The sequence below is a fragment of the Perissodus microlepis genome, chromosome 3 (genome assembly GCF_051167445.1).
Source record: "Perissodus microlepis isolate ML-2025 ecotype Zambia chromosome 3, ASM5116744v1, whole genome shotgun sequence".
Taxonomy (NCBI): Eukaryota; Metazoa; Chordata; class Actinopteri; order Cichliformes; family Cichlidae; genus Perissodus; species Perissodus microlepis.
In genome coordinates this window covers 5,174,454-5,200,524 of record NC_140463.1, presented here as the reverse complement: position 1 = coordinate 5,200,524, position 26,071 = coordinate 5,174,454, and the positions used below count along the sequence as shown (strand labels likewise).

The 26,071-nt window shown below is 42.7% G+C and overlaps 1 protein-coding gene across 2 annotated transcripts; it reads right to left on the bottom strand.

Annotated features, from left to right (window-relative positions):
• Positions 1–1,739: 1,739 nt before the first annotated feature.
• LOC146389550 (voltage-gated potassium channel subunit beta-3-like) lies at positions 1,740–26,004 on the bottom strand. 2 transcript variants are annotated; one of them, XM_084911208.1, is made up of 15 exons: positions 23,251–26,004; positions 21,897–22,203; positions 12,791–12,834; positions 12,667–12,704; positions 11,875–11,954; positions 11,414–11,458; positions 10,097–10,141; positions 9,043–9,086; positions 7,144–7,230; positions 6,635–6,720; positions 6,345–6,465; positions 4,912–5,006; positions 4,690–4,810; positions 4,510–4,598; positions 1,740–4,068 (listed from the first exon to the last, which is right to left on the bottom strand). In XM_084911208.1, the coding sequence occupies exons 2-15, from the start codon at positions 22,193–22,195 to the stop codon at positions 3,976–3,978; spliced, it is 1,287 nt and encodes a 428-aa protein (XP_084767334.1). In that variant the 5' UTR covers positions 22,196–22,203; positions 23,251–26,004; the 3' UTR covers positions 1,740–3,975. The 2 variants fall into 2 exon arrangements, with proteins under 2 accessions (XP_084767334.1, XP_084767336.1); XM_084911210.1 differs by lacking the exons at positions 21,897–22,203; positions 23,251–26,004 and adding an exon at positions 17,923–18,631.
• Between the last annotated feature and the right edge of the window lie 67 nt (positions 26,005–26,071).

The window sequence follows — 26,071 nt, the reverse complement described above, 5'->3', positions numbered from 1 at the left end:
CCACTAAGGAGAACTAATGCAAGTGTGTTTGTGGAAAATCTAGTGATTAAAAGTGATGCAAAGAAGTGATTGCAAGATGTGATTACTTACCTTTCTTTCCTGTGTTCTCTCCAAGGTGTTTGGGCAAATGTTTCCCCAGGGGTCCAGACACCATTTAAAGGTTCTGGGAGAGACCATGGGTTGAGGGAGTGTGGGGAATCTTTTGTGCTTACCATGATCTCCCTAATAATCATGGAATCTTTTCACACAGTTTCTTTAAAAGAACGTCCTGACGAGGAGAGAGCCACACTTATATCACCAAGATTCTTCATCCTAATTCGCCAAACTGGATCCTTAGATTTACCAATACTGCTCTTCTGGCTATTCCACATTTACTTCCGCCTCTACGCACCATTGACTCTGTGGCTTGTTTAAAAAACAGCTGAAAACTCATCTTTTTAGATGACATTTGGGTAAAGAAGGCTGAATGTTTCTGAGCAACAGAATATGAATATATATAAAAGCAGCCGCCGAAGGAGGACTACCCTTCCAACTTGTCTTGGCACCGCTGCCCACACCTAACCTAACCTGACTGCTACAGTACCCACTGTGACCATGTCACTGCTGATCCACAGAGTTAAATCAAAGCCTGTGAGGAAAAGTGTGAGCAGACGGCTCAATAAGGTGTGTCGCAGATCATTTACAGCCCAACTCGACCAAACTTCAGCAAAGCAGCAATAAAATGTGAACTTTGCTAAGAAACAAAATAAACTTGTTAATGTGTAAATTTGGTTCTTAAGTGACAAGTTAAAAGTTTCAGGTTGGTGTTACAGTCTGTATGTAGAGAATAATACAGACATAAAGCCTGATTCTATGTTATAATCAGTGTTTATACGAGTATCCTGGTGACCTTCATGACATGTTAGATACTCATATGATGACTGAACTTTGACCTTCACACAGAAACTCAAACTGATAAACTGAACCTGCAGCCGAGCAGGTCCTGTAAGATCTTAGTTTTTACTCTCTGATCGATTCACTTCAGCTTTTCAGCACATGTATTTAAAATTACAGTCAAAGCCAATAAAACACTTTAAACCAGCTGCAGGTTTTATGTGTTTCATTCATTTAGTGTCATTAAATAAGTGAAGCATCGATGCAGATGCTGCTTTTTTACACGTAAAGCTTCTCAAAGACAAACAAAGAAGAAGAAGCAGTCACTTTATGTGACACAGACACATGAAGAAGTCAGACAGGTGGAGTAAAGCTCTGATCTGGCAGAGGGTAAAATCAATGGTTAACTTCTACAGTTCAGGACCGAAGGACTCTGGGCTTTGTTTCAAAAACCGTGTTAACGACAGAGACGTTTTTACAGGCTCCAAAATGGACTTCAGTCTTTTTTGGGTGTGACAGAAAGCACACATGCTAACACTGATATCTATATCCTGGTCCCGGTGACTTCAGAGCCAATAAAACTGACCCTGCAGCTTCTGTTTGCCCAGTGTCACTGAAAATGCTTCCACAGAACTCAGCTGTGGGTGATTCTGAGATCACACCTGCTCATGATAAAGATCATAAGATTATATTTGAGATATTTTGTGTAGTCATGCAGAGAAGGAGTGAGAAGTGTGGGCAGAGTGAGTGAGATGAGCCTGAGGGAGCTTCACATGATCACAGCTCACCTACAGTCTCACTCGCTCTTTGTTTGCAGCTCCTGTGTGACTTTAGCTCCACCTGGTGGTCAGAGGCAGACACTCTCATCCAGATTTAAATAACTTTATTGGTATTCTTACACAGAGAGCAGTAGGAGGGGTTAAACAGGAAGATGGAGGAAACTTTGTGATCCAGCTGGTCGTCATGGTAACAGTCACACAGTTTCAGTCAGGTGATCAGTGGAGTCAAATTGAAAGGATAATAATGTTTCTTTGTTGTGAGCGTAAACAGGTGATGATCTAACAAAGAAAAACTCTTCAATAATGAATCACAGTGTTTATTTTACACATTATTTCATATTTTTAACATAAATGTTGTGTAGTTACTCACAGTATTTATTTCAAAGGGTCATTTTTATTATTATTTTTTATTCTCATTAAAGAACAGCATAATTTGGATTTTTCTGATCAGAGTGAAACTGAAATAATAAACTGAGGTTGGGTCAAAAAGCTCCAGCAGAGTGGAAACATCAGGAAACTCGACTGTTTTGATTATGAATGTTTGAATTATGCAGTGAAAATTAATACTGATTATTTCAGTGTTTAAAAGATCAACTCTGATTATAAACTCTGGGTAATAAACACCAAGGATGAGCTTTATTATTGATTTTATTTTTACATATTTACAGCAGTTTGTCTCTGTTACTGACTTTGACTCTGAGCCTGATCAGCAGGTTTACATAAATACATAAATAGCCGTAAGTCACACAGAGCCCATGTGAAGCAGGTCCGATTCATAGGAATAAACACCTGGTTAAATGTTCTTGATCTTCTTCTCGTGCACCTCTGGATCATTTTCACCCCAGCTGATATGCTCAGATCTGTCTAGAACCCACGTCTGACCTCTGACCTCTCTGTGCTGCCCTCTGACCTCAGACTGACAGCAAACATCAACGTCTGCTTCAGACTGACTTGAATTTGTTGTGTCAGCTGATGGAGCTGATCTGTCCTCCTGCCAGCACACACTGATGGATCTGCAACATGAGCTCTACTCCCAGCATCAGACGGAGAACCTTCAGTGACACAGGAAACAGTCTCCACCCTCCAGATTCAGCAGATTTTCTTCCATCTTTATCGACGCCACATGAATGAAAACCAAGTTCCAGCAGTTTCACAGGACACTGAGGAACATGAAGGGACTTCCACTCAAACATCAGCCACACTGACAGGTGGTGTTTCTGATTTTTACAGCCTGATTCACACAGCTTCACATCCACCTATCAGGAGAACTGAGTCCAAACACCTGTCAGCTACCTGGTTAAAGTTCACCTGTTGGTGTTTTGTTCATGTTGTAACCTCCACTGAGTCACATTAATCTTACTGTGTTCGCTTTAATTGGGATGGAAAGTATATTCGTTTCCTTCAAGATGTTGCAGATGTGAGGAGGTCCTGACTCCTGAGAGGTCCCGTCTCCTCAGGTTGAGCACCACTGAGTTAAATGTCTTCTCTATCTAAACACACACAGTAGGGAGCAGCAGCTACATTCATAAAATACACATTTCCAATTTCACAATAAATATACTCATAAATATATTTTCAGTACAGAGTACTCAGGAGCAGGCTTTTATTTTGAAATACAAATAGCGCTTATTGAGATACGGAAGCCTGTGTATGCCAAAAAACAAAGCCTAAAAGAAAAACTCTGGATTAAATAAAAATACTTTTATTATATATATTTATGCTGGAGTCAGAAGTTTGAAGCATGATTGTGTTTTTTACACTAATTTTAAATTTAGTTTACTTGTGCCTTTATTTCATAAATTTCCTAATATCATAAAAAACAAGGATGTAATTCACAGCGAAGTTTAATATGTGATGATAAAAATTATAGTAATATATAAAAATAAAACTCTACGTTCATGTGATATTTGTGATTGTTTACAAAATAAAACCAAGTTATTATTTCCTAACTAGAAAAAAGTTTGTGCTTCTGTTTGTACGGATACACGTTTTATTGTTATACATATTTATGTGTTTCACAGTTTCATAAAATCTAGATTTTTATTTCTGCAGCTCCTCACAAACATTGTTTAATTAAGGAACTTCCATAAATCCCTACATTATTAACTAGGAAACAAACATATTTATATTTTAATGGTTTTACCTTCAAAATAAAAGTTTCCTTTGATACCAGCTTCAAATGTTCTCGTTATTTTTCTCTGTTTTTAACTGTTTTCGTGTCACAGTTTATCCATCTGAATATTTTACTGTATTAATGAAGATGTGAAGATTAATACAAGAATAAATATTTCTGATTATCTACAGTCTGAACTCTTCCTCATCTTCATCTTCTCGCCTCCTTCTTCACATTTCTTGGCTTGTTGCCCAGCAACGCGTCCATCTCGGCGATGAGGGGCGGAGTCAGCTGAGACAGCACCTGAGGGACAGAACAGGAAGTGGTTAGTGGCTACCAATCACAGGCCTCAGACTGGACCTCTGACTGGTTGTTTCCTGCTATTGTAGCATTTTTTGTCTTTAACAGCTGATTTTTTTATTTAAAATGTGAACTTCCTGTCATATTTCTGTCTTTGCTGTAGTTTTAGCTATTGTTTATTATTCTGAGTTTATTCAGAAACTGTAAACTTCAGTCAGCCATCTCGTCATAATAAATATACAAATAAATATATATATATATATATATATAAACATATATATATATATATATATGTTTATTCCAGACTGAGGCTAAATCTGCATTAGTTCCCTCAGATGTTCCCTCGCTGTTTGCGGATCTTGAAGATCTCAGAAACGTTCCAGGAGCTGTAACGTGTACTCGGGGTTAAAGGTCAAAGGTGAAGGTTCAGTGCCATGTTGTTACCCTGACAGAGCCGAGGTTCTCAAGCAGCTGTTCTGTGTTGGAGACGCCGAGCAGCACCGAGCTGACGCCTTCACTGCGGAGACACCAGGCTGGCAAACACACAGAGACATCAGGGGTTAATATCACACACACACACACACACACACACACACACACACACTTGTGATGCTGTAAGATTACCAATGGCCAGCTGAGCAGCTGTGCAGTTCAGCCTGTCAGCCAGCAGGTGGAGCTCTTTGATTTTGCTGAGCTGCTTCTTCCCCTCATCACTGCAGAGGCGCTCCTTCAGCCAAGCGTAGCCCTGCACACACACACACACACACAAGTATTGATCAGCAGGGTAACAGATGGCCTCATTGTGCTGCTCCGAGCTCTGATTGATGGTGTTTGTGCTGCTTGTACCTTCATGGCAGCTCTGGAGCTCTCAGGGACGCCCTCGTTGTATTTGCCCGTCAGTAGGCCGCAAGCTAACGGGGACCAGGTCATGGCTCCGACACCTGACAGACACACAGACCTCATGTTGGAGCACTTTTGTTAAATGGGTCTAAATTTAGAGGCGGACCTGAACAGCTGCTGTCCCCACAGACCTGACTGGGTCTCAGCGTCCAGTTAAAGACACATAGCAACATTTCATCATCGCACCAGCCTGAGAGCTCATCAGTGACAGCTACTGACAGAACAACAGACACACAACCGCTGATCACACAGCTGTACTCTGTCAAAGTGACCTGTGAGCAACAGTAAACATTCCCATACAACCCACAGCTCCCACAGCTCCCACTACAGTTGTTAATGCAGTTCAGCCTTCTACCTGGCCAATGAGATCAAAGAGATGAGATGAGATTAAAGCAGGTTCATGGTCAGTGACCAGGACCACAGCTAAAGAGGTGGCCAGGGGTGGTTCCCCTCTGAGTTTTGACTGTCACTCCACAGAGAAACGTCCTGTCACATAAATGTAACCACAGCTGGAAGTTAGTGGAAGCTGGACGAGGTAAAAGCAGCCAGACGAGCCTCGAGCTGACAGCTTTCACCAGGGTGATGTTTTGAAATTGGCTGTAAAACCACTGTCATCATTCACTTGTCAGCTCATGAGCTCCGAAACCCTCCTTCCTGATTCTAATGAGACCAAATTTCCAAACTGAACATGATTTTTTTATTTAGTAAGGCCTGGAACTTGCAACTGAGACCAGAAACACATCAGGGACAAGTTTACAGAGCCCCCTGCTGGTCATAAAGAGGAATGCATATTTAATGCACTCTAGCACTGACTGGTGTTTCAGACCTGCACACTGCAGCTGTCTGTGGTTAAAAAACAGGGCTGTGCTCATCAGTCTGTTAGCTACACTCAGCCAAACTGTGTGTTTAACCTCCAAAATCAGCTGACGCAGAGAAACCTTCACTTTGAGAATAAATATGGGAAATCACGTTCATGTGCTCATAAATAAAGAGTGAACGTGAACTTTGACACTGAATGTGATGTATTATCAGCAGCAGTGAAGCAGCTCTGTTATCTCCCGTAGCCCCGGTACTCCTCAGGGTTCCACTGAGTCTCAGCTGTGTCTTCATGAAGCCGTTAAAGGCGTCTCAGGATTTAGAGGCAGCTGTCTGCTACTCAAAGGGTTGATGGTTTGAGTCCAGCTCCTCCAGTCTGCTGCAGCTCAGACTGCTCCTGGTTTACTTTGATGATGCAGGACGTGGTTTATAAGGCCGAGCAGAAAGGTCCTGTAACTGTGCTGTGTGCGATCATCACAGTTCTGTGTTCGGCTTTGTATAAGAAACCTCAGACACTGATGAGATAACTGAGAAACCGTGTGTGTGTGTGTGTGTGTGTGTACCGATCTTGTGGTAGAGTTCGGGCAGGTGCAGCTCCACTTTGTCTCTCTGGAAGTAGTGATACTCGGCCTGCTCGCACACCGGAGGGATCAGGTTAAACTGCCGTGCAATGGAGTACGCCTCCTGGTGGACACACAGGTGAGACACACTCGGCTGTTTCATTAATGAATCTGTTGTGAGATAAAAGCTCATCTCTATCTATATTTATTTATTTTAATATACAGTATCAGGAACATAAATGTCAAAGCTCAGAGTAAAGCTGTGCAGGTCTCACAGCTGTGAGTTGTGTTACCATGATCTCCACCACGTTCCAGCGGGACGTCCCCCAGTACATGGCCATGCCCTGCTCGATGACGAAGGTCATGGCTCGAACGATCTCTGCAACAAACAGAAAGCAGTGAGTCCCAGCTGCACACAGACTGAGGCTCTGCTGCTCTGCTTCATCCAGAACAGGAAAAATGATGTTTTCATGTTCATCATGTTTAGACAGAACGCACTGAGACAGTAGATAAAGTTCCATTTTAAACGTTTACATTTGTCTGCTGCAGTGAAACTCATTTCTGTGAGGACATCACAGCACTACAAGGCGCTTCACAGTTTCCTCCATTTTTATTTCAGGCGTGAAGCAGCCCAGAGCTTTAAGAGCGCACAGGTTTGTTTCTCTTTTTTAAAGTTTCATTAACTAAACGTGATGAGCTGTAGCTTTCAGTTACTGAAAACTTTAAATACTGTTTTATTTTGTCTCCATGTGGAGCTACTTTGTTCACGTGTGTTTGTGCACGTGTGCTTGTGCACGCTGACCCTCCATCGGTGCGTTCACGTCTGTTCTGTTGGCGAAAACGATGTCCACATACTCCAGCTGTAACCTGGAGAGCGAGCCACGCAGACCTGCAACACACACACGCAGATGGCCATTCTCAGCATGCCGCCATAATTCAATCAAATAATAAAATCCGTTTTATTTCCAGCCTGAAGGACACAAAGTGCAGCTGTCACTCAGCCCTGCAGCATCTGTGAGTTTGGCCCTCGCGGGCCTCCGTATGGCTCACACTGAATCATTTTCTCTCCTGCAGACACTGAATTTTGTGTTTCTGATCAGCGCTGCACATGAAAGTGATCAGATGCTCTGCTGGTGTAAAAGCTGGAGGTGCGTGGGAAATGTGGTGGGCGCCTCCTCCACCTGCACCGTCAGCAGAGACGCTGTGAGCGTGTGCATCTCTGACAGCTCCACGGAAACCTGCGTCTGCTCTTTCTGTTGTTTCTGCTGTTGTTTTGTGGCGCGATGACTGTTTTTGGTGTGAGCTGACGGCAGGAATTATCTCAGACGACCTCGTGAAGGACGCTCGGAGGACTCGGAGGGTTTGAATGACGCTCAGCAGCAGCGCGGCGAAGGCTCAACGTCCTGGATTACTGCTACTTTATCCAGACTTAAAAGATCAGCACAGGCAGATTCTGCTGCTGGCACATCTGTGAGAAGTGATTCAAACACAGCCAGTGTAGTCCAACATAAAGAACCGGACCCTGTGAAGGTCCAGCATTTTGTCTTTGTGGTCTGACCCTATCAATCAGCTGTGGTGTTACATCATCACCAACGTGCCAGCTAAGCAGCGTTCTCATTACTGTAACACTCAGAATGTTTGTGCGCTCAAAAATCCTCAAAGTGCTGCAGAAAACAGACGAGCTGCACTTTCTGCTCAAACAGGAACGATTGTGATGAAGCTGCTGTGTCCAGCTGCTCCCTTACAGATAGTCGTGCACACGTGTGACTCACTCCTGATTTGCGTCCTCCTGGGATCAAACCTGCAATCCTCTGATTGTGAGGTGAATGTTTAAACCATGAAGACACGAAGCCTCTGAATACTTCTTTCACTTCTGTCGTGTATACCAGCTGTTTTACAGGTGTAACATTTTAACAGAAAGCTCCACCTCCTTTCTGCAGCCACTGTAGCCCCGCCCACAAATGTACCAACTGTTGTGTGAAGGTTGAGGATATTTGCGTCCTTTAGAAAACCTCCAGAGAACGTTAGGACTTCCTGCTTTTACAGGACGAATCATAAAAGCAGAGCTGCTGCTAGATTAGTCTGACGCCTGAACCAGGCTTTACATCAGCGACACGAGCGGTGCATTTACTGTCCTGCTGCTTCAGCAGATGAATAAATAACTGGAGGTTTCCACGAGGAGGCCGTGAGTGTCTGTGAGCAGCTGCTGCAGAGACGTTCATCAAAGATGAGAGTTTGTCAGCATCACGACAACTTCCTGCCACGCTCTCAGGGGTAAATTTAGCACTTAGCATTTCAGAGAGTGATTTAAGTGAACTGAGCTGTTAGCAGCTTTCAGTGGGACGGATGATTGATGCTGCTCAGTGTGTGTGTGTGTGTTACAGTGTGTGTGTGTGAATGTGTGTAACTCCTAATCCTGTCTCAGTGTGACTGAGCCTCTTAAAGCCTCGACGACCTCCAGCAGCTGACAGAGGACACTGACTGACCGCTGACAGTAATTAGTCTCTGACTTTTCACCGCTCGTCCTCGCTCGGCCTCCTCACATGCGACTCTGAGCTGCAGAGTATCCGAGTAAATGTACTCGAGCTCCTCCACACCATTCAGAGCTGTGTATGAACTATGTGCAGAGGATTCTGGGTAATGTAGGAGAAGTGTGCAAACGGTGTGGAGGATATTTACAATGTGTTTGAAGGGGATTTACCTTCAATGATGTGTTTCCGTGACAACCCTCGCTCCGTCTCTGCCCTGTAAACAAACAAACAGTGATGTCACGGTGATGTCACGGTGATGACCTCACAGAAGAACTGAAACATTAAACACGCCACAGTCACGTGACTTTAACAGCACACTGAGCGCTCTGTAATGTCATGTAGTCGACACAGGTTCTGTGCACAGTGCAGAGAGGACACTGTTACTGTAACTAATCTCTTCTTCTCTCTTCAGCTGCTCCTTTAGGGGGAGCTACAGCAGCCCGCCTGCCTACACCTCCTCCGACCTCAGTGTCCTCTGTTACACCGACCGTCTGCATGTCCTCCATGAAGCTCCCCTCGGCCGCAGCAGGTCTCACCTCCATCTTTAAATCGTTAATTCTTTCACTCTTGCTGCTTCCTTCTGTCACACTCCAGTGGATGGAGAGGAGCTCCGACACTTGTCTCCGCCTACTCCACCCTGTCGTGTCTCTAATCTTCACCTTCTTCTTGCCCTGACCCCTAGTAGACTCCCCCACCTTCACTCCCCCTGTTCCTGCACCTTCCTCCACCCGTCTCTCTCTCATTCACACACACGTATTCCTTGTGTGAATACCTCCACCTCTCCAGGCTCTCCTCCACCTGCTCCCTACTCTCACCACAGGTCTCAGTGTTGCCCACAGAGACTCCTGACAGACCTCATCCATCAGTCTGTCCTCCACCCCTAGAGAAAAGAGTTCAGAGCTGATTCCTGATATAATCCCACCCCCGCCTTGACCTAAACCAATCATATAGCATGAAGCCCATCTTTCATATACAGTCTGTTGTCAGTGGTCATGAACAGTAAGCTAAATCTTTGTTTCCTGTGTCGTTGTAGTTTCAGCTGTTCCAGTTTTCAGTGTTTCCGACCGAGTCTTTGTGCTAGTCATTATATTTCACTGACCTATGGTGCAGAAGCACCTGTGACACACACATCCACACAGCTTCAGTCTGATGTATCTGCAGTCAGAGCTGATCTGAGAACAGTGCAGGCACTCGTGATTATAGTAATATGAAAGCATCACTCACTGTCCGCCCCAGTAGAGCTTAGTGGTCACCACATAACTGGACCTCCTGGTGGAGACACACACACACACACACACACACACAAGTTATTTCAGTGGTATTGCTGTTGCACCGCCATCAGTCAGTGTGAGAGATGGAGCGCAGTTGGAGGGAGGGGAGGAAACGATGGAGATTAAAATGAGGTGGAGGAGACGGATGGAGGGAAAATCTGCTGAGTCACACATCAACACGTCTTCAAGACAAAACACACGTTATTATTCTGGGAGTTTGGTCCAGCACAGCGAGCGACCTCGCAAACACAGCAGTGTGTGTGTGTGTGTGTGTGTTAATGTGAGTCATGCTGAACTTTTGTGTTTACATTAGCTGGACGCTGGTTTTTATGCTAACATGTAATAAGGTTACTGTAGCAGCTGCTCTGTGCTTCACTGTGTCAGACACAATGTTTAAATCATTAACCCAACGTTATAAAATATCATATTTTTCACTTATTTATGTTCCAGCACTAAACTGCTCTCAGTATACTTTAAAAACATGTTTATATACAATATGACATCATAATATAGTCACTTCTCTCATTTTTGCTGTTAAAGATTTAGTGTTAGAAAAATCACTCACTAAAAATTCAATATAAATTCAAAATTTTAAATAGGATAAAGATTAAAATTAAGCATAGGCTAAAAAAATGGATCAAAACATCCCTGAAATTAGTATAGACTTAATATCTTGTTTTAAATCAATACAGTTATTTTTAAAAATGTAATAAATCCCAGAAACAAAAAATATCCCAAAAATATGTTGATAAAATTACAATTCAAAGTAAATATTATTAAATTAACATTTTTAATAATTCTTATTGTAAAAAATTATGTCAATCGTATTTTTTAAAGTAATGAAGAAAGAAATAAATGTTTAAATAATGAGATAAAATGCAAAATAACATCATTTCCATTAATTACACATTATTTCTGAATCTAAAAGAATCTAAAAAGTCTAACAAATTGTAATAAATTTAAATACAAAATTTATATCCCAGAAAAATGATGAAGTGAATACACAATAAAATAAATCAAATCAAAATATTTAAGAGACACTAAAAAATGTAAAAACAGGACTAAACAGAAAATAAAGGATAACGCCAGCATGTATATAAACACAGGTTTAGTTCTTTAGGTAAAATATTAATTCACCAGTTTTAAAGCCAGAATCTCTCGATCCCAAACATTGTTGATATAAATTAAATGATTTCAGAAACTGGTCATATTTCCAGTTTACATCCTGTTTTTCTTGGTTTCTCAGGCTAACAGTGACCAGCTGGTTTACCTCCATCCTTTCTTCTTCAGGATGTTTCCCAGAGACGTCTCCGCCCTGAAACACAAACTCACATAATCAAAGATTTACATCCAGATTTCTGACAATCTTATAAATGTAAGATATTTAACCTTAAAAATTCTTTAAGATAATTCATCTTTTGTGTATAAGCTGAATCACTCCATCAAAGAAACTCTTATGAGAGAAGAACTTGGAGGGTTTATTATAAATAGAATCTGAGGCCGGGATGCTGTTTACATGTATGTTTCATGTCTCTGAGAGCAGAGGCTGAGTGAGTTTTTTGTTTTTTAACGTGCACTCTGCGACGCCCCCCGGCGACCTCCACTGTGTCCATGCAGCCGCCCTGCAGCGGTCTATACATCCTTTCTTATGGACTAATTGAGGCTGCGGCGCAGCGAGGTGGACGGGAACCAGCTGAGATCAGACGAGCAGACAGACAGTCGGTACTGTACCTCCCCGAGGCGTAAACCTCCGCTGTGTCGAACAAATTCACTCCGCTGTCGTACGCCACCGTCATCACGCTCTCTGCCATCTACACACACACACACACACACACACATCAATACAAGCACAGATCTCCAGAAGTGGTTATGTAATATGTGTTCATGCATTTAGCACACACTCACACATTCCTACATTACTAACAGTGGACCGTCTGTCTGCACTGACCAAGTGAGGACCTCGTTTCTTTTGAAATATAACTGAAATCTATTTTTTAATGTAATTTCAAACTAAAATGAAACCTGACAAACAGCTTTTTGATTTTTCCTTCAAAACTTTCCAAGCAGGAACTTTGATTTCCTGTCTCCGGAGCCTCGGTCGCCTTCAGTGGAGCCAAAAATGGACATGAAAGGATGTGAAGCAGTTGTTGAAGACGTTCTTATAAAAGTACAGGTGCTTTAACTATATTATTTTTAACATTTAAACATGCTGACGTGACTCAAATATTCCCAAAATAATCACAGACGCTTCATCATTGAATAAATTAATTGTTGCATATAATACACCTCTGACAAGGTTTCATAATAGATATATGAAGAGTACAGCTGAACTTTAAATGGCAGAAAAAGGGTCAAACCTAGAAGAGCCACGTTATAAGTATATACTGACTTCAAATAAATTCACTAGACATCCCTGTAGCTTGATTTTAACTGAACCCTTTTGGTTTGCAGGTCCTCCGTTGGTGAGTGGCAGTAGCCAGGTCCACATTTGTGTAGGTAAACAAACACACCAACACTTCGTACCTCGTCAGAGATCTGAGAACCAAATGTCACCCATGTTCCTGTGAAGACAGAAAAAAGTAACACTGACTGTGTGTGCTGGATATATGGAAATGTGCTTACAGTGTGTGTCTGCTGCAGCTCTCACCCAGTCCTAAGCAGGACACTCTCAGCCCAGATTTCCCAAGGTTCCTGCAAAACAACCAAATCAGCAGGTCCAGTGATGGATCATTACACCAGCAGGAAGTCAGACTAACCCTCCTGTTACATTAACAAATAAATTCATTTATTTATGCATCATTTAAAGGCACAATTAGAACATCGTTCACAGACTGTAAATGCTGTTTTATAGATTTGTTTTTGAACTACATGGATCTGTTTTCCACACACATCCGCATCATTGTAGTTTGTGTCTCCAGATTCATATTACACAGTCATGATTCAGTTTTTGCTAAATAAATGATGACACGGTGTAATATGTCATGTGTTCATCTGAGGCTGTATTTAGGTCAGAGTGTTTTTATTATGTCCTGATACGTAAACCTTTAGAACTTAAAAAGGTTTAATTTCTTTTATACTTCACTGCACTGATCAGTGTTCATGGTTCCAGTTTGATTGATGGTTCGATCAAGTTTAGTGCTTATTTTTAATGGTTTAACAATCGATTTGTTCTTATTGCTGCTGCTGTTGTTCTTCATTGAGTTTCACATCCTGTGGACTCAAATTCCACTTTCTTGGTCTTCAGTTTGTTGCAGCGGTTCTTGTTCTGCTCTGCAGCCTCAAAGAGCTCAGCACAGAGACACTTGAACCAGAAATCCACCTTAGCAGGAACAAAGACTTCTATCATCACCGGTAAGATAGCGGAGCTGGGATGGCCACAGGGTGAGTCTCTGAGGATCACCACAGCAGCGACCTCATGGGCCTGCTGGCTGGAAACGTGAGATGGCTGGTGATTGCTTATTAATGTTCAAAATAAGTTCATGGAGACTCCTCAGTATTCATTTTTTTTTAAATCAGCCCATTTTACAAGCACTCTTTAAATGACCGTAACTCAGTTAGCATTTGTGCCAGAGAGATTTAAATGGTTTCAGAAAGAAGAGAAGACAAGCTTTACGGGTATATTTGATATAGGGCAGCGGTCCCCAACCTTTTTTGCGCCACGGACCGTTTATGCCCGACAATATTTTCACGGACCGGCCTTTAAGGTGTCGCGGATAAATACAACAAAATAAAACTAGTACCGGTACCGAAAAAAAGAAAATTTATTCATAACACACGTGAAAAGACCCAGGAAAACAGAGTAAATGATAAAAACGATAACAAAATAACGCTGAAAACCGATAAAAACCCTGAAAACCATACATTTCACACCTGAGCCTCAACTCTCGCGGCCCGGTACCAAACGACTCACGGACCGGTACCGGTCCGAGGCCCGGGGGTTGGGGACCGCTGATGTAGAGCATGAAGCCTTCTGAAGGTACTGTCGTCTGAGCACAGGCAGAAGAATCAGCTCTGCCTACAGTTTACTGTGTGTGCTTCACTTTACCGTAACTCCTCATAACCACTTTGGGCTAGAATAAGTTGAGCTCCCAGTCAGAAATGGAGTCTGGAAAGTCCCATCAACTCACATTTCCAACTAAGAAAGCCAGAACAGCTCCAAGTTAACAATTCAAGATGGTGGCACTAAAGGTCAACAGTACCAAAACTTTAAGGTGTACTTCTATCGTTACATACCTGTGACTCAGTAAGTAAGCAGTGCACTGATCGGACTCTATGAATGTTCTGCACTGATGTTAGGTATTATCATGTATTGCTGGTGATACCTAAAAAGTCCCGTGTTTCCTCGCTTTATCTGGAACACACTAACTCGGGTTTGACATCATTCCCAAGTTCAAACATCCGTGCTCCGATGTATTTAAGTCCACCCAGTCTGTATGATCATTAAAGGGGTAAATGGACTGCATCATTGTCCTGGACAGAGAAAGATGCTAGTTTCAGCTGGGAACAGTCGGGAACAGTCGGGAACAGTCGGGAAAAGTCGGGAACAGTCGGGAACAGCAGGTACGGCAGCAGGTAGCGCCGCATGTTTGATTAGGCAGCTTTATGCTGAATCCAACCCCAAAAGGGATTTTGAGATCTTTCACTTGCTGAGTACATCATTAAATACCAACATTAGCTTTGTGTGCAGACGGTCAGCGTCGTAGCTTTATCGATGATTTGATCGCGTTAGCGTCTAATTGATTTGTTGCTCTTGTCAGGCTGATACAGTGAAGGTTTGAGTCATTTTACTGCAAATATAAACCACAGCATCAACAGCCTCCACATGATTTCATTGGTCATCACCTTGTTAATGTGCTCAGTGGCAATAAAGCACACTGAGGTCATTCAGGGCCAGACTGAGGTCTGCAGCCAGGCTAACGAGGACTGCTGCCGCTGCAGTTAGGGAGCAACAGCAGGAAGATTTAAAGTCACTGTTGGAGTCAGCAGCAGTGCATGATGGGAGCTGTGGTCATCAGTCAGGATGGTTTAAAGCTTTATGTCGAAACCAATCAACTTATCGCACAGTGGGATTACAGCAGTGCCTTTAATTTAAGCAAACTCGCTGTACATTCATCAACATGAGTGTGAGGTCAGAGGTCACAGAGCTGAGGCTGATTAACGCTGTGCAGATGGTACAGAACATACATGAAGGAGGGAGCGCATCTTTCATGTCAGGATAAAAAATACCACAAACAGCAGCTTCAGACGGCGCTGCTAAAAATACCCCCAACAGCAGCAGCAGCTGACCAATCAGCTGTGTTTTTACTGACGTTTACAGTTTTCACACATCAAACACAGCCAGACACAAACATCCAAACATCAGCCGGCCGCTTTAGAAACACCTCCACCTCCCCTCTGTTCAAGTCTGGCTCTGATGAAATGACCTTCAGTCTGAAAACCAGCGACACGCTTCAGTGATCGAACAGAAAGAGACTCAATTAAAGTCTGACACGTAAACTGACTCGAGTAATTCAAGTCTGCAACACTCATTCACATCCAAGACCGAGGCGCTTGTGTTCAAGATCAAACAAAGGCTCACATCCAAGTGGAATAAGTACAAATCCATGACATTTACCTCTAAGTCTGAGGCAAGAAAACAAGATTCACATGCAAGTTACCAAGTCTTACACCAGCTCATTGAACAGGACCTGCTCGTGTTGGCACAGAGGTTTCAACAATCGACATTCAAAGTCGAGTCTGAAATCATCAATGATGACTCAAATATGAGTCCAAGCTGAAAACATATTCATGTCAGTGTCCAAGTTAAAGTTAAGTCTAGGAACACGTCTGAGCTGAAAACATCCAAATTCACATTAAAGTTCAAGGTAAATCCAGCAGTTTTTAAAAACTGTACTTCAAGTATTTCATTGAGTTATTTTACAGGAGTAAAGCCTAAAGTTAAGGACACATCCAAGCAACAATAATTACAACCCTGATTAAACTCAGCAGTTTAAAAAAAGCAGTCTGAGACTAAATTACTGGACAGAAGCTGTTTACAGTGTGCACATCAGATAGATTACATTAAAGTTCAAGTCAGGTTGGATAGATAATAATTGATATATATATATATATATATATATATATATATATATATATATATATATATATATATATATATATATATATATATTAGAGTCCGACTTTGTTCTACTGTCTTCAAACAAGTCAGCAGACAGTAAGAGTTTATCATGCAGTTCAAAGGCATTATTTCCAAGTCTGGGTCAAGTCTAAAATCAATTACAGTCAAGTGAATCGTGCATGTAGTCCAAGTCCACAACCAAAGCGTGATTTAGACTTCTGCAGGAAATCTATACTGTAACTTGTGATGTAAGTGGAAACCTCTTTTAACCCAGAGCTCTAACCTCACAAATCATCCAGTCATTGCATCGAGTCTGCGTTTAGCCGCATTCTCGGGAGGCTCACGTCAGGTGACGTGGAAGAATATGGGGCTAAAAGGAGTTTCCAGTTATGCCCTGAGTTTTGTCGTTGATTTCCCGCAGACGCATAATTCAAGCTTGTTTCTAAAATAAAGTCATTTTTCATCTTGAGACAACAGGATTCATACCAGATCCAAGCCACTGGTTTTAAAATGTAGTCTTAGCCCAAGACATGAAACCAAGCAACACTGTCATCAATACTCCTTCATAGCCGGATGTCAATAACGTGCTTCATTGTAATAAAGTCTTGTAAACCACACTATTTCTGTGCTTACGTGTGAGCTCCGGTCCGAGTTCGTCAGTCTTGCTCTGGCTGTGACAGTCCAGGTCCTCAATAATCACGTTTAAGAAAACTGGCAAGTCAAACGTGATTGATATTATATGTTTGATTGAGTCCAAATGATAGACGTTCATGCACACGTCTGAGACATTAAGGCCCAGGTTAGTGTCAGTAGAGTCCGAGTCACTTGTGCTTGAGTCAAAATCAAGTCAATGATGTACGTGAAGTCAGGATCAACAGGTAGAAAGACACGGAGATTCCAAGTCATCGGTTTTAGTACCTGAGACCAAGCTTTCAATGCTAACATGAGAATCATAGTCAGCAATATTCATGTCAAACAAACATCCAAAGTTTCATGTCCAAATGCAAATCCTGACAAAATCATTAGATGGGACACTTTTATGTCAGTGATAAAGTCCTGGTGTTAGAGATTTATGTCCACGTCCACTTTATTCTTGGTCTAGTACAAGCTCTGATCTTCATATGTGAGTCATAATCTGAAAGTCAGTCAAACAGACGTCCGAGGTACTCGTGAGTCTGTGCCCAGGTTGGTGTCAGCTCACTGCATGTGCTTCATGTTTATGGTGACTGATGTTAACGCCTGAGTCCAGGTCACAGTCCACGATGAATTCATCAATATTCAATCAGGATCAATTCTGAGCCTCGCTTTGAGTCATCAATATCTGAGAGACGAGTCGCCCTGAGACACACACTCGTATCAATATCTGGCTTCAGACCATTAATATTTAACCCGACTAATCAGTATTCAGACTACATCCATGTCACCTGATCGGCTCTACCAAACGCATCAATCAGCAATATAGAATAGAATCAATGCCAGGGAGGGGGCGGGTCAATATCTCTGATCGGTTTGCTGTACTAGCTCGTTGTTGTTGGTCCTGACAGAACGACCCCGGGTACACACACACACACACACACGCGTGTATGAAACATGAACCTGAGTCACGCTCTGCACCTGTCGGGTCACATGACCACCTCTTTGTGTCACTCTCACTGCCTCACCTGTACTTCATGTTGCTATAACGCCCGAGAGCCTCCTTCATGTGGGCGTGGCCTAGCAGGGTGTTCCGCTCCGAAGGCTCGGCCCTGACCTTTACCTGGCAGATGGGGGCGCTGCTGGTGTTCGCCGCCGCCCTCCGCTCCTTCAGCTGGTGCTCGCTGGCCCCTCCACCGCCCCCACCTCCTCCCATGTTACATGCTATGGACACCTGCATCCTGATTGCCGCGGTAACAAACCTTATGATTATACAAAGAGTTCTAAAGTCTCAAAGCATGATGAGGAGACCGCCGCTGCCGCCAAGGATGCCAGTCGCTATGGTTACGATGGAAAGAATTCATGAGTGGGATGTCAAGTTTGAGTCCACCCTCTGCGTTTGAGCCAATCAGCCAATCAAAGAGATGCAAACAACTTTCCTTCAGTGTGTCCGTCTGTCGGACACCACCGTCCCACAGCAGGAGCCCCGAGGAGGAGCACAAGGAGGAGGAGGAGATGATGAAGAGCGTCCCAACAAAGAAGAAGAAACAGAGACGAGGGAACGCGATGCAGAGATGAACGCAGGAAGAAGAACTGGGCGTCCGTCCGTCCTCTGGACTGTGCCGCTGAGCAGGAGAGGGGGAGAGAGGGAGCCCCTCCCCCGCCTGTCATTATTCAGAGCTGGTTGGCTGCACACTGGGCGAGCGAGCATTCAACAAAGAAAGAGAGAGAGGGAGCGCGAGGGCTGTCACTGTGCAGAGAGCACTGTGATAATTGCTACTGTCAGACAGCATCATGGGAAACATGCTGTTAATGTTAGCGAGCTGGAAGCAGCTGAAGGATCTCACCTACAGCCCCAGCACACCTGAGCCTCCTTCATCTGCATCGCATTTAATGAGAAACATGCAGATTAATGCCTGCAAGAGGCAATCACGACCTGCAAAGAAAAAGAATTAAAAATGACCCCTCATACATCAGCTATTAAACCCCGGAGAGCGATTGCTGAACAGCAGATACAGACGCAGGCAGGAAAAAGTAAAAAGACAACTGTGAAAAAATAAAAAATGACAGAAAAAACAAACAATAATGGAACAAATTTGACAAAAAAAACAACAAAAACAGAAACAAGAAGGAGAAAAACATGAAAAAGGAATCAAATTGATGCAAGAAATGAAGAAAAACAACAACAACAACATGACCCCCCAACAAAAACAACCTTTACAAGGAAAAACAACAGCAAAAAAATGTAAAAACTCATAAAGGGTCCTAAAAAGCCAATTAAGTCTAAAAATAATAAAAAACAAAAATGATTTAAATGCCTCAAAGGCACAAACAGTTTGTGAGATTATTCTGTTATCGTATGTTACCTTATATATGTAATCAAAGTAGTTGAATTATGATAACAGCTGTAGGACATATATTATCCTTTAGTTTAGATGGTGTGCTGTGTATGTAGCTTAGTTTCCATCATACTTTTGGGTTAAAAGAACATAATCATTTTTGTAGTTCATTAGATAAGTGTGCATCACTCTGTATCCTTGATCTGCCGTGAATGTGTTACACTGTTTTCTTGACATGCTTTATTGTTGAATCATAAAAAGAAGGTTGTAGGCAGGAGACTTGGTGTCTAGGGCAGAAGAGATAAACCACATTCCATACCCCCACCTTACAGAGAGCAGAGAAACAACTGCCGAGGTCATAACTTAGGCACCGTAACAGAGAAAGAATGTGAATGTTTAGGCTTTTACGACAAGGTGGGGGCCGCTAGGAGCTATAAGAGGCTGTGTAACCCGTCACCATTTTGAGACTCGCTGTGACCCTCTGCAGGCAGGTCTCCCCATCATGATGGTTCTAATGCTCATAAGTGTTGAATTGTATGGAAATAAATGATTGTTGATTGAGCATTTATACACCGAGTATTGTCCTTCCTTCAGCCCAAAGATTAAAAGAACTGGGAGATTTCAACAAGTTACATGGAGGGGACTTTTCCAACTACACATGCCCTCAAAGGGTCATAAAGCACAAGACAACCCGAGAGAAGCAAAAACGGGGGAAAAGCTACTACAAAAGAGAAAACATGGACAAATAAGAAATGTTTCAGATTTTCAGTGAAATTACAAGTCCATAAAAAAACTACAAACGTCATGGCTGCTTGTTTTTGCTGTCACTGATAACAAAACAGCGCCACCTGTGGCCACAGGAGGAACTACAAGACAAAGATCCTGAAGCTTGGAGGACTCAAATAAACTGAGAGAAGAAGAAGACACATGAACCCTTCTCGTATACCTGATGAAAGTTGATTTTTGGCATTGTTTTAGTTTCTCAGGATGTTTCCTGCACATGACGAGATGATGAAGACCCTCCCCCACTCCTCTTCCTCCATGGGACACACTCGTGTGCGCTCATAAATGCGCTGCAGTAGTGCATTAGATGTGAGTGCAGACTCGGCAGGACGCCCGAGGCCAAAGGTTTGGTGTCACTAATGTGGATTACAAGAGTAGCTGCACACTTAGGCGCTGCCTCCATCTCTTCCTGCTCCATCACAAACACTTCACCACAGAAACGTGGCTCCACGAACCTCCGAGCGATCAGGAAGTATCATCATCAAACCTTCATCTTTGTCTGCAGGCTCCTCTCAGCAGAGACAGGCCGTCACATACACGCTAACGTTTAATAACGAAGGTTTCTGCCTGCATTCTGTCTGTTCGTCTGTCTGTTTGTGTTTTAATAGTAAGCAAAGTAGCTTTTGTTCTGCCATTATCACTCCTATGCAGAATTTGAATTATTAGTATAATTATTAGTAGTAGTAGTAAATACATTTCAGTGTTTATTTGAAAATAGCACATTAATATATTTTTTAAAGCTGATATATAATTTTAACTAATTCTTCATTCAGAAGTCCTATTTGAAATCTGTCCAATTTAAGTGCTTAAGTCAGGTTTAATGATTATTATTATTTTTTATTATTATCATTATTATTATTCACGCTATTTTTGTAAAACATTATTTTAATTTTATTGAATCTTTTTGAAAATAACACATCTCTGTTCCCATATTATATATTTTTTTAGATTATTACAGGTTTAAGACACGTTTAGATATTTTTTTTTCTTTTTTATTACAGTGAGCATCCATAGAAATACAATTCAAAACTGGCAAAAACTGACTTCTTTTTCTTCTGTTAGAAGTTTCATTGGAAATCTATCAGCTTAATGCTAAGTGGTCTGATGACTTTCAGCTATTAATAAAAATACATTGATGGAAAAATAAAACCCATTCAGAGCTGACATTAAAGAAGAGTGTAGTTCTGAGTGATTTGATTTATGGCATCTCCTGTTTTATTATTATGTAAACATCTGTGTTGAGTGTAGAATTTAGCCAGTGGCACTAACTCTCCAGTGGAGACGTCCCAGTGGAAATCTGATGAAACACTGAGCTTATTTTGTTTTTTTAATGAGGTTTACATGGACGTCTGTCACCTGTTCTCTCACTGAGGATCACTCTGTACTGAAACCCAATGATTTTACAGGTTGTCAGACACAGGCAGAACTGTGTTTGGTAATGTAGCGTGACCTCGGTCTGCAGAGCAATTGATCAGGTATCGGCTCGCGTGCTGCTGCCAGCTGCTCACGTATTTACACTGTTTCAGTTTTATATATGATAACATTAGCTGAAGTCAGGGATGGTGCAGCGCTCACTCTGAACACACACACACTCACCGAGCTGATAAACGACTGGAGCAGAAAGTCTCTAATAACAGAAATGTGACTCAGCAGCTCCAGGAGCCAATCAGAGTGAGCCGAGGAGGACACCACACACCAGTCTGGCCAGTAACAGCTGCTCTCCAGGTTAACCAGTTCAGCTATTTTCACATTAAAACCAGCTCATCACTGTAGCCCAGTAAAACCAGTTCAAACTGCCATGTGGTTCAAATTATGTGTTTCAGTGTGACTGTGCCCTCTGGTGGTTACTCCGTGTTACTGCACCTGTCTTTTTATGTCACCTGTATTGCATGTCCCTCTGCTCCATGGTGATGTCACACTCCTTCAGGTAGATCTCAAGGCGTCGCCTCTCCATCAGCCTCCGGGCGGCCTCCAGGATCTGAGATGCCAACACCGACTCATCTTTCTCCTTCACATCCTTCTTCACTTCGGTTTTCTCTGGTTTCCCAGAAATCCCCCTGTTTACTTTGGGCTTCTTGCTGAAACCATAGAGCTCCTCCACTGACAACTTTCCAGCTTTTCCTGCTACGGCTGCTGAGGGTCCAGCGGCTCCTGCGGCTGACGCCCGACCCGCAAACATGGCTGACACTGAAATGATAAAACAGGCCTTAAGTCAGCAATTTAACCCAGGAACCCATTAGCTGTGTGGTATTGTTTCGTTTATTGTTCCAGGCTTTAGATATATAATTTACAAGTTTGCAAAATGCTGCCTGTGTGTAGCTACAGTGACTGTCAGGATCCCACAGTCTTACCAGCCTTCCTGCAAATGCGTACAGAAACTTCCAGAACAGAAAGCTAAACGTTCCAGTCTCTGATTTCTGTACTCTGGCACAAGAACATCCTATCATACAGAAGCTTTTTCAGCAAACTTAAAATGATCATGCATGTACCTCTTGACACATAACGATGCAGATGGGTCACACATTTGTAACAAAGGATAAGTACAGCAGCTTTCTAGTTTGAAAAAGAATAAAATTACACCTGTATGGATGATGTCCTGCTTCGCTGTAACACAATTTACACATCTGAGCTCAAATGTAGCAGTTTAGACTTTCACGGTTTTCCCTGCTATTCCTGGCTGTTGTTTTAATACCAGCAGAATATTTTTTTCTTCTGCTCTAGGCTGTGGCTACTCCATAAATGACAGGTCACTGTCATGAGGTTACCACAAGCCAACAGATGGTGCTGCTATGGTTCTTGTATTCAGTTTAGGGTCTGGAGTCCCACAGGGCTCCATTCTTGGTCCTCTACAGTTTCATTTCTACATGTTTCTCCTTCATCAGCAAACACACAATCAGTTATCAGAGCTGTGTAGATGATGCCAGCAGCAGCTGCCTCAGGATTGCAGCATCACTTTAGATGCTGGAATTATATTAATCTGTAATAGACTCCACATTAGCTGTAGTGCATATACCCGCAAAACATGCTTACAGAACTTGGATTATTTTTATACTCATGTCTGCCTCAAACTGGAGCTGACCTCACTCTTACAGTTAGATACACTTTCTGTGTAGTCAAACAGTTTTGTTGATCCTCGTCTACTTTTAACAGTCAGTTTAATCCTAATTTGTGCTCTACACACAAACTTCACCTTTAATGATAAAAAACTAGTTTTACAGCATGTGCATGTCGTACCTGTTTGTCTGGTTCCTGTCGCCCGCAGCGTCCGTCCACCTTCATCTGTCTGTCTGTGTCCCTGCTGCTGCTCTCATATTAATCCTGTTGGCCTGATCCCACCAATCAGAGAGCAGATATCATGTCTGTCTGATTCAAAAGACCAAAATACCAAAGTCTGAGTACAGATGTTAAACATGGCGTCCTGCCCATCAACCTCATGTATCTAGCTCTAATCTCATACACACACACTTAAGTCTTTTTAAAGAGAGAGAGGACAGTGGTAGAGTGAGATAGACAACCTGTCCTGGTTCAGGGAAGGCCCTGAATGCACCACGCAGCAGTGGATTAAACCTATTTGTGTTCCTGCGTCCTCTAAACGTTCATAAAGCCGAGGTTTCCTTCACAGCAGCAGCTCGAGTGAAGTGTGTCTGATACAACAGTACACACGCGATGGAGGAAACATCTGTAAACATCTGTTGTGCTTTTATCTTCGTCTGTGTGTAATCCATCACATCATCTGTCCGAGCGGCAGCAGCCTCCACCTGCTGTCCACAGATTTCATTTTAAACCCTGAGATGCAAACATCTGGCAGAGATGGCACACACACACACACACACACACACACACACACACACAGAAGAAGCCCTGTGTTCACTGACACCTGAGGGAAACCCCCATGACCACAGGGTGGGGTTTTACGGCTGCCTTAATCTTTCACCTCCTCTCCTCCTCCACATCAGGCCAGCCCCAGGACATGATGGAAATTATTATCTCTTTATTATTTTTATATACAGATTATTATATCTCAGACGAGTGAAGGGAAATTGATGGCAGGACTGTTTCACCTGCTCACACTGATTTTTCTTGCTCGTTGTGATTCCTGTGAAGGTAACATTGATACTTTTTGTTTCCTGGGGTCAAGTTTTGCACGTTTAACAGTGTTTTTTTCCACATTACAATCCTGGCAAAGGACCGTACCATTTTCAGGGGCAGGGATGATAACCTGAGTCACAGTAACTGCACACGTTATTTAAAGTGTTGTAAACTCAGACATTTTTGGGTAAATAAATGTTTCTGTGGCTTTAACACTGAACTGCATGTGTCCATATTACTCAGTCACTGCCAACTGCATCCTGTGTTTAATCAGCACAGTTTAAGTCCTGTATTTATATTTCATTTACACAGGTGATCCCACTGACACTCAGTGTCTCAGTTACAACACAGACCTGTTTGACCTCTATCTGCTGACACAGAGCTCATCCAAAGGACTGCGGCTGTGCTGAATGGATGTGGATAAATCATGGATCCTGACCAGCCTCTGCTGTTTGTAGCTGCTCTAACACAGACACAGGAAATCTTTACCAGCTCACACCACAACACCTGCTTGATTTTAGATTTAACATCCAGATTGTATCAGATTGTATTCCTGCCTCACACAGGAATCCACCAAGTTTGAGAATAAGTAAAGTGTTTTAAATCTTAGTTTATTTTTACAAAGTGAGGACAGGGAGAGGAAATCTTTATAAGTTGAGGACATTTTTAGATTCTTGGACACTTTCCTGTAAAGAAACAAAAGCACAGATTTCTCTGTGAGCACAAAGATCAGTGTTTAAGAACCGTACAGATGTTGGAGAAACACGGACCTTTGTATCTGAACACACTTTTGTTTATGAGGACATTTTTAAGTCCATTTTTAATTTTTAAGGACTTGAAAGATTTCTTCTTGAGGACAGGGTTTAGTCACTGTAGTGAGGACATTTCTACATGTAAGGACATTATGATGGATACAAAACTGCTACATAAACATGTTTCCTAGTCCACACATCTGTCTGCAACTGTCTGTCTGTCTGTACTGGTGATTGTTGGCAAGATGGTCCTCACATGTATGCAAAGACCAACGTGTGTGTTTCCAGCTGTTTGTTGGCAGTATGTTTTTCAGTGGGATTAGAGATTACACTGTGGACACACACACACTCCAATCATGATGATGTCATCGCTTCATCTGCAGCTCCGCCTAATGATGCACTCAGCGTCATTTTTGCCTCTGCTTGTATTACCCACAATGCACTTGAAAAATGATCAAAAGCATCTGATAGAAGCTGTGTGTTTGTCTGATGAGTCAGGCGGTTCAGCAGGTTGTGTTTCTGATTGATTGACTGATTGATCAGGTCTTCTTTGTCCACAGTCGTGTGTTCAGCAGGTCAGGCGAAGTGTTCAGGTGTTGATGGAGACTCCGGTATCGGAGCTGCTTCCTACAGCTGAAGGACAGCATGTGGAGGGGGCGGGGTCAGGCCAGGGTCAGCTCAGACTGAATCCAGCTGTTAATCAGTCAGCAGACCTCAGGTCAGTTACATCACTCACATGTTAACTGTGTGTGTTAAATCAGAGCTGGTTTCTGAGGGTCGATCACACGAACGCTTCCACCATCATTCACACTGATTTCTTCAGCTGTTACAGGATCAAACTCTGGGTTTATCAGCAGGATGTTCACAGATTCACATCCATCACACAGGCCATGAGTCATGTGACGTGACAGACTGCTGGTAGATTGATGTGCTGTTACTCAGGTTTATAAAGCTACACGCAATAACGAGGGTCAGAGGGCAAGTCTGTGCTATGCATTCTGGGTAATTCCCTCAGGCAGTGTACTTCTACAGAATTCACAAAGGCTCAATTTATCTGCTGTGCTGCACTTTGTGAGCTCACAGCCAGCAGCAGCAGCGCCCCGCAGTGGTGCCACCCAGTCAGCACAGTTTAAACCATCAGCTCTGCGCACACAGGGATCACTGCAGAGACATCATCATAAACTCCGGACACGTGTGACTGTTCTGACGGGTGT